Below are 9,183 nucleotides of genomic sequence, written 5' to 3' on the forward strand. Positions count from 1 at the left end.
ATGCTGTGCCCCACTTCACCAGCTGTAGAGGTGGAAGCAGTCAGACCCCTGCACGTTACCTGGTGCTCAGAAACTCAGAGCCTTTACTCCCACCACTACCGCTCAGGGGTTGTGCTAACTAGGTAAAAAAGCAATAGAATTAATGAACAACTCCACCAGGAAGGCGTTCAGCATGAGGCTGATGCCCGGCTAGGTTTTGAATACTGTGTATTCTGAAAAGATTGAAGTTGTCACTTGCCCTTTCTAGAGACAGCTAATTTTAAGGAAGGAACACTAACTAGAACTGGAGTAATTTCAAATATTCTCCTCGGAATCATTTGTGAGTGTGTGAGGTTGAAACCCAAGTATAACCTAATTCAGGTCTGGGAAAGATTGAAAAGCAGAAGGTCAATCAGAGCTGAAGTTAGGCTGTGTATTGGAGGAAAAGATGTGAAGCAATGCACTTGTTACTAAGATAATCCTTCCCCCAGTGCACTGCAGCAGTCTCATACCATGGCAGCGGTTACAGAATATTGCTACATCCCTTCAGTCTAACCCTCATTGTTCCCTTGCTCACTTCACTGTAACCCTTGTGGCTTGGCCTTTCCTTTCACAATGGGAAGTCCTCTCTCATTATACCTACTTACTCAGCCACACACTCCAATTTCTATGCTTGAGGAGTACTTCTCTTCCTGCTGACCAGTCCATCCACTCTGATGGGAAAGCAGCACAAACAGGTACGCAGAGAACTTCTTGCTCTGCTGGTTTGTCAGCAAGGCAGACCTCTCAGCCATTTTATAGCCAAATGATTGATGGCAGCCATCACCTGAGGGAAGGATAAGTTCCTGACTCCTAGAAGGAACCTGTAAACGTTATTTCAGTGTGCACCAAATTTCTTCCGTTGGTGATGGAGATGAAGTGAGTCAGCCAGGTCTTGTTACCCCCTTAAAGGCATCTTCTCAGATCACTGGATCAAAGCAGCTGTGTTATTGCAAACAGCAGATCACATCCTGCTTCTCACAGAGGTGAGTTAAACGAGTCCAATGAAAGAGCAACTCTGCTGCGTTACATTCCGGCATATGGAAATACTGCTGTCTCACTCCTTCAAGCGAAAAACAGCTCAGCCATTTAGCAAGCAAATCACACCTGTAGAGCTCTCTAAAGTATTACTTGAACAATTCCGTGCCTGGGCCCATGCCCCAGGATTTAGCAAGGTTACTTGAAACCTCCGCATTCAGGTGGTGTGGTTGAACCTGGTGGGCGGCTCAGCACCACACAGCTCTGTGCTCACTCCTCCATCCACAGCAGGAACAGGAAGAAAGTTAAAACCTCATGGGTTGAGATAAACACAGCTTAATAGGACAGAACAGGAAAGGAAAATAATAGACATACGAAATATATAGAACAAGTGACGCACAATGCAATTGCTTCACCGCCACCAACACAATGCCCAGCCAGTCCTAAAGTAGCAGCCCTCTGTGCTAAGCATGTGCTGTCCTGCTTTAGGATATCCCTTTGTCCAGTCTGGGGCAGCTGTGCTGGTTCAGTTCCCTCCCCGCTCCTCACTAGCACGGAGATGCTGTCCAGAACTGCGGTATGTCCCTCCCTATGGCACTGCTGCCATAGGAACTGAGACTCCTTACACCTCAGCAAGGCATTGCCATTAGGCTTTGCTTTCCATTATCTGTAACAAATAGACCCAACTTCAAACAAATTTCAGCATAACAAAGCATTTAGAAGGGAATATACTTGACAGTTCCTTTAATAGGAAAGGTTACCTGACACACAAGTTCTTCACTGCATATTCCTTAGAGATGGCTTTAAGAACAGCTGCTTTAAAGCAAGGCTAAGCAAGTTTTTGTACTTACATGCTAGTTCTCAGAAATGGAAGATACTGCAGCAGAGGAAACAGAAGTCTTGCTGTAAGAACTACTTTGTACCCATTTGAGCACAAGACACTGCTGCCTTGCTGATCCCTCTCCTCATTCTTATCTGAATTTGCGTTATTTCTGTGTTCTTCCCTACTCTAATGCATAACTAACTACCTGGTCTTGCCTCACCTCAGAGACGAGGTGCTGCTGACCTTAGTCGCTTCTTTATTCCTTAAGGATGAAGTTCCTACTGAATTTGGCCTAACTTCTGTTCAGGGATTTTTAAGATGACCATCTCTCTTTACTGCTTCCAGCTACTGCCCAGAGGAAATAAACAGGCCACCTGGGAACTGCTCTTAAAAGCAATGCTTGTTAGCAGATACTGTCATCTCAATGGCGTGTTCTTCTCTAGTATCATTTTATTTCCTCTTCACAAGGTTATCTATGGAACCACTTTGTATAGTGGTTTCCCACTTACCTGTGAGTCATCTTTTAACACATGGCGGCACTGCTTTTAGTGAAAGAGTCAGAGCAGTACAGAAAACATCTAGCGCACCCTCATTGTATAAGCGGAGCTTACATCCAAAGTTCCTGATGGCTTCTCCTAAGCTGAGAGGCGTGGATGCTTCTTGGAATTGGAAAAAACATTTGTTTTTAATAGGGGTAAAATACACAGCAGTCCGCTGAAGGTCACCCAGCCCTCCTTGTGAGCCAGGAAAAATCACACATACTTGTGATTGAGTGTAAAATTGAGTCAGACATGAGCTGCTTACCACAAAATCTCATTCCACTTTGCCCACGGATGCAGCAGGAAGTCTCACTTTTTCCATCAGTGATGGAAAATGAGCAACACAGCTCACGTAACTCCAAACCGTTGCATTAGGTGTAGCTGCTGCTACAGCCCTGCTCCGTTATTTACTGAACACTTAACAAGGGACAACACCTGGGCCAGCAGGAAAACCATTTTGATCTGGGGGAGGAGGAACAGCAGTTAAATGCATGGGGAAACTGGCAGGTAAACATTAATCTAGACTACCTGACACAGGGCTGGAGGACTGCAGAGTCCAGTTTACTGGACAAAACGTATCCAGTATGGTCCAATAATAGTATAGTTATGTAAAGACAACAGGAATGCAAGCAAATACATCTCAGGCTTAAGAGAATGTTTTGCCTCTTTAGTCTTTTGATTACTGCCTGTGGAACAAAGCAGCCCAACCCAGAGACTGCATACTGCTACTAATGGAAGCAGACTGTACACCAATGGCAAAGCAAAACTGAGAAGGGAAGAAAGCACCTCCAGCTCCTACCTTTTTATGATTTTGTGGCAGAATTTACATCATGTTCCGACGTTTTACTACACCAACAGTCTTAATTTCTAGTATGAAGCTTAGATTTTGAGAACCCATCCCTACCAGTGACCTCTTGTTTTCTGCAGCTCCAAGCTCATCTCTCTGTACCTGCAAGCTGCCCTGCTGCTCTTCAGATAACAGACTGGTGGCTGGCTACCTGGCAAGTAAGGTGCCAGACTTCTAAGCCAATTGTCATCGCTGTCCTTTCCAACACTTAATTTTCCATTCTCAGCAAAAACCTGGTATTAGATTTTTGCATTTGACAAGAGATCTTGCATCCGGACAGCATTCCTTTAACACAGCAAAACATAGCATCTCAGTGACATTAGCAATGTGCTCACATTTTCATTCAAAAATGAGGCAATGACCACAAGTGAAGAATTTACATTTTATTGAACTCATTTACATTGATCAGAGGAGAGTTTCCACCAAGCTAGGTTAAATGGTTGGATTTTTTTTTAAAGTAGAAAATTACGGGCTATAATTTAGCCGATCCAGACATGCTCCAATGTCTCCAAGGCTGGAGATTAGACTAGACTTTTAATGGTCTCTTCCAGCTTCTCTTTATTGGCCCCAGAGAATTCCTGCACCTGCAAAGAGAACAGTTTTCAGAATTGCTGCATTCAATGCTACATAGTATCTAGTTGCATAACATGCAGAGATGTGGGTTTATTTAACTCCGCAACCACTAAGATTTCTTCAGCCCCAAAATGAGAAGTATCTTGCAGAGATTAAGTTATTCATTTCTCATTCAAGTGAAAAATCAGTGCCAGCATCTCAAGAATCACTTTCAGACCACGATGCTTAGAGCCCTCTACACACACACAAAAAAAAAAAGACAAGGGAAAAATAAATTGACCCTGAACCAGCCACGTGTAAGACTCAAAACTACAGCTTAAAGGGATTCTGGAGGTCACCTCCTAGAAGCGGTAACTAAAACATACATCGGGTTGCTCTGGACCCTTTCCTATCAAGCTCTGAGAGGATTGCTTGGAGCAACCTGTCCCTGAGCCTGCTCTGTATCCCACCTATCCAGCTCACAGCAGATCATGCAACGGGGCTCCATTCAGCCCTGCAACATTACATGGGCTCCCTCCATAGGCTGCACAGCCTGCGTGAAAACACTCAAGCAGTGGTTTCAGATGTGAGTATATTCAGATTAGAGACTGATGTCACAGTGGGATTCCACATATACAGTCAGGTGTCTGCTTCAACATGAACTGCATCCAGAGAATGAATGCTAACTGAGATCAGTAAAAGCAGAGCATTAAGACAGACTTGCACACTTAACCTCACTAATTTCTCATGAAGATCCACCCATAAGACTGACCTCTAAGACTTAGTTCACTAGGTCTAATTAATAGAGTTTGCTTCATCAGTTAGCAGCTGGTCCATGCTACATTTCCTGTAGCACTAAGATTAACTGGATTGCTCTCAGAAGTGTCCCAATGCCAGCTGTGACCCAGATACATTATTAAGAGAAAGCAAGCCATGTGGCCTAGCCTGCCTCTTCCAGGAAAATAAGCTCCAAAAAAAAGCCTACCTTTTTTCCATTCTTGTAGAACTGGAATGTTGGCATGCACTTCACATCACAGTGTGTAGCAACATCCTGGAAGAGACAGAAAACAGTCCTCAGCTGTGCATGTCTGAAGGACATCAAATTTAGAACCCACTGTTTTCCTTTTGATTAGGAAGGAGGACAAAGTCATTACTGTTCAAAATGAAGCAAAAGCATCTCTTCTAGTCCAGTACTGCAAAGAGTGCAATGTCAACATGTTCCTTAATTTAAGAGATCCTCCTTTCAGCATCTAATTCATATAATAATAAGAGCACATTTACTGCATCCATACTCTGTGTTCGGAGAAAGAAAGAAAAGAGGCCTCTGCATTAAAACAGAACACTATTTTTAAGACTCAAGAGCACTACAGCAACCCTGCTGTTTCAACCTGAAATTGTTCAAGTACTCATTCCACATTGCTGAGATCACTATAGAGCATACATCTTATTGCACTTGATTCAAAACATGAAAGAGAAAACAATGCCAAGGGCAGTGGTGAGACCAGAGAGTCCTGTAGTTGTGAGCTATTAGTTTTAGGGGAGATTGCATCAAAACAGATTAAAGCCTTTGAGACTCCCTCCCAAAGCACAGAGTACCAGGGTTCCCAAGTTGTCTCATGCATGCCATAAGGGTTAGACAGTGCAGATAACAAAAGCAGTTTGTTCTTCTGATATATTCTAAAAGTTCATTCTTTCCTGCACAGGCACCTAGCAACTATTTCATTTTGTTTCAACAAAGACACGGACAGTCAATGCCGCTTCTGTGATTCTCCCAAGCTACTGTTCCTCAGCACTACCCTTAGACCTTACCTGGGCATCATCCACATCAATTTCAATGAACACCACATCACCAAACTTGTCACACAAACTCTAGAATGAAAAATGAAATTAAGTAGTTATTGCTCCAAGAAATCTAGTTCTTAAAAGGATGCATTCATAGAAACTGTAACCCTGGTGCTGTGAGACCTGACACATTACCTCGAAGCAGCTACTTTACTGACCAGAAATTTAGTTTTCTGCTCCAACCCCTGGAAGCTGGGGGAAAAGGCCTCTCCTTCCCTTATCGGCTCCATTTGACCACAGAACGATGCTACAGCTCATCTGAATGCAGTTTTAAAGATCAGAGCCAGTGTACACACATTGTTTCAACTCCTCTTTCGCCAGTTCTTGAGGGAAATGCAACAGTTAGGTGCCCACAGACAGATGCATGAGAGCACTGAGACAGCCAAAATGCAACAGTGTCAGTTCCCTGGTGTGTATACAAGCATTTTACTCAATAGTTACCAAGGATATACTTCTAAAGTTTCTCCTTCAAGAAAATACCACCCACCCCACTGACAAAGGTTTCCTCCATATTAACTGACAAGTTGCACAAAAGTATTTGCATATACTTACAGTTACCGTGAAAAACAAAGGCTACTTACATGGAAAAATGGCTTGATCATTTTGCATGGTCCACACCATGCGGCAGAGAAATCAACTACTACAAGCTTGTCACCAGCAGACTTCAGTTCTGCCTCAAATTCGGCCTGTAAAGAAAAAAAAAATGAACACATTAAAGACTTCCCCCCTTCTTTGCAAATGGTTCTGACTAACCCCCAAGTTAGCTTTCTCTCAGCCTTCACACACCACCTTTACTCAAAGTTAGTTATTCATAAAATGATGCATGTGCTCCTGTGAATCGCTTCCATCAGTGCTAGCATCCACCAGCATCTTCTGATGCCTCAATTAGGAAATACCACAACACTCAGTCACTGGATTGTGGAAGTTTAGCTAGAAGTTAGTATGAGCTGAGACTGTAAGCTAGATGGAGTAGTGTTACACTTTTAATGTGATCCTGACAGTCTTTAACATTCAGTTCTCGTGTGCAACTTGATGGGAAGACATCTATTTTCATCTAGGACTTTTCTCCACAGAATATGAGGAGAAACTTCTGCAGGCTATTCTAGTTTGATACCTTTTCCAATCAATGGTTAGAATCAAGATGTTGTGTGGTTTACCCCACAGCATGTTTTCTAAAGCAACAGCTTCATCATATAAATATTTTATTTATTTCACCAAGTAAATTGGAGTGTAACTTCAGTAGTCAAAACAACACTACACAGATTTTACCAGTAACAACACTTCAGGTTAACAGAAAGATCTGTTGCACTTTATTACAAGAGATATTTCTGGACAGTGTGCTTTGCATTTCAGAGCTCCTTAAGTGCCACTGTTTTCAAAGAGCAAATGGTTTAGCAGAAGTGTAAGACATTGAAGGCAAGAAATATTTGCATGCTAGAAAGCCAACAAGTATCTCAGGCAGAGCAAGCAGAGGGTGCAGATCCAGCACGTAGGCAAAGTGAAAGTGTTCCTAACATGCTGTAACTCCAAATATTGTCTGGCATCACAGCTTCCCATTGAAGGTGTCTCAAACTCCTGATGCAGCTGTCCTCAGACACGCAACCTCCATATGCTGAGCTCTTCCATCCTTGCACTATGGATAGTCATTGAGCCTATTTGCTATGAGACCAGCAGCCAGCACCCCATACCACCTGCTCTCAGTCTGAGGGTTGGGAGCAGGAAGTTCTATCTTTCCACATTTTCTCTGCTCCTTTGCTAAAGGAGGATGTACCCCTGCATTCCAATCTCTAAAGTACAACCTCGCCTCCAACAAAGTTCAGTGCTAACATACACAGTAGTCCATGCTACCTGCTCCCAGCAGTTACTTAAAACCACAAGGTCCTTAGTGGAGTCTCACTCCCACCTCCAAATCCCTGATTTTTGGGCATATATTCTCACACCTCTGCATTGTAACAGATTAATATTAAACTCTATGTCCTGCATCTGCCAATTAGACCACTTTCCTTACTCTTATTTCATCAGTCCAGCTGACTAATTGCTGTATCCTGCAAGAGGAAGCCAATCCCAGGGATGCACTGGTCATACAGCCACGTCTCGGGACAGTATTGCACAGAACAAGGGCTAAGTGGGAGGACATGGTACCTCCTGCTGATCACAAACCATACACCACTGGAGACCTGGATCTGAGCACTGCTCTCGGGCGGCTGCAGCCAGGCGTTGCCCTGTGAGTCATCTCTAGAATCAGAGAAAATTGCTGTGGGCAGCCTGAGAAGAGATGCAAGGTCCAAAGGCGTTACCCCTGAGACATCCAGCAAGGGAGAAGTGCTGGTATTTTTCCTCAGAGATCATTTACATCCCTGAAGTAAGGAAGACAGCAGTGGCAGAAAAACTGCCCGACCTTCCTGACTTCTAGTCTTCTGCAATAACTATGAATTGATAAGCTTCATAAAGAAATATCTTTGTTATGAGAAGGGACACCTCACGCTCTAATTCCACGTGGGCACAGTTATTAGAGGATCCCTCAACTTTGCCAACTATACTTTCCCTTGTCTTCCTGAGGGGAAAAGCCTTCAAACAGCTTTCGAATATCTAGCTGGAGCCTCCCTGAGCCCACGGAGGGCCTCATTTTGCTGAGAACAGCACACATTATTACGCCGGAGGACAGCGCAAGGAAGCATGCTGGTAACAGGTTTCAGTATCCAGGGGCCTAGTGAGAGAAAACAGGTGGTATGGGGAGTTTGCAGTGCAGCAGGGATTCCCAGCAGCCATCAATACCCCAAAATGGAGGCTACCAACCAGCGCTGTAGGAAATCCACTGCTCTAGCATAGCTGAGACGGCTTTAATGCAAGATCTTGGTTATAAGCATGGTTTCTGATACGTACCGAGCTGCCCTTGAACCGGGCTTAGCCTGGCCATCAGCTGACTGCCAAGGGTCACCTCAAGATTTAGCGTTTGTTTTTTAACCAGAGCAGGCAGCACAGCAGCCTGCGGATCCCGCTCCCTGGCGGAGACCGCTTCTGGAACTGCCACCTGCACCCGACGCGGAACCGCCCCTCCCTCAGCGCGCCAGGAGGAGACGAAAACGGAAAAGCGGCTTTGGGGCTGAACGCACACAAAGGAGCGCGGCCCCGCACGCCACGCGCTGCTGGCCCTGCCCGCGGGCTGCAGCCCGCCCCTCGCGACGGAGCCCCCCCGCCCCGCGGCCACCGCGCCCGAGGTGGGCCGGCCCGCGGTCTCACCAGGCTGCCCACGCTCTTCACCATGGCGGCGGCTCCGAGGCTGCAAGGCAAGAAGGCGGCCAACGGCCTCGTCCCCGCGCACGCGCTTCCCGCACGCCGCTGTCGCTCTGCCGCACCGAGCTCCGCTTCCCCGCCTCAGGGCCGCCTCAGCGCTCTGCCGCCGCCGCCTCGGCCCCGTCCTTATATACCCACTGCCGCAAGGCGCCGCACTGCGCATGCGCGCTAAACGCCCAGTCTCTCTAGCACTAGGCCACGCCCCCGCGCTTTGGCCACGCCCCTCCCCGCGCCATGGCGGGGTGGCGTCAGGACGCGGGAAGGAGCGGGGTGGGGGGGCGGTTTTCGTG

At 45.9% G+C, this 9,183-nt stretch overlaps 1 protein-coding gene across 1 annotated transcript; it reads right to left on the reverse strand.

Moving 5' to 3' along the window:
- TXN (thioredoxin) lies at window positions 3,574-9,015 on the reverse strand. Its single transcript, XM_021381233.1, has 5 exons — window positions 8,840-9,015; window positions 6,181-6,285; window positions 5,567-5,626; window positions 4,743-4,808; window positions 3,574-3,789 (listed from the first exon to the last, which is right to left on the reverse strand). The coding sequence occupies exons 1-5, from the start codon at window positions 8,861-8,863 to the stop codon at window positions 3,727-3,729; spliced, it is 318 nt and encodes a 105-aa protein (XP_021236908.1). The 5' UTR covers window positions 8,864-9,015; the 3' UTR covers window positions 3,574-3,726.

This window comes from Numida meleagris, chromosome Z (genome assembly GCF_002078875.1).
Source record: "Numida meleagris isolate 19003 breed g44 Domestic line chromosome Z, NumMel1.0, whole genome shotgun sequence".
NCBI lineage: Eukaryota > Metazoa > Chordata > Aves > Galliformes > Numididae > Numida > Numida meleagris.

Excerpts from the sequence above, each read along its gene's own strand:
- TXN (XM_021381233.1), bottom strand. The coding sequence starts at position 8,863 with ATGGTGAAGAGCGTGGGCAGCCTG. Across the intron at positions 6,286-8,839 it reads TGAAGAGCGTGGGCAGCCTG|GCCGAATTTGAGGCAGAACT; the intron begins GTGAGACCGCGG and ends TTTTCTTTACAG. Across the intron at positions 5,627-6,180 it reads TGATCAAGCCATTTTTCCAT|AGTTTGTGTGACAAGTTTGG; the intron begins GTAAGTAGCCTT and ends TTTTCATTCTAG.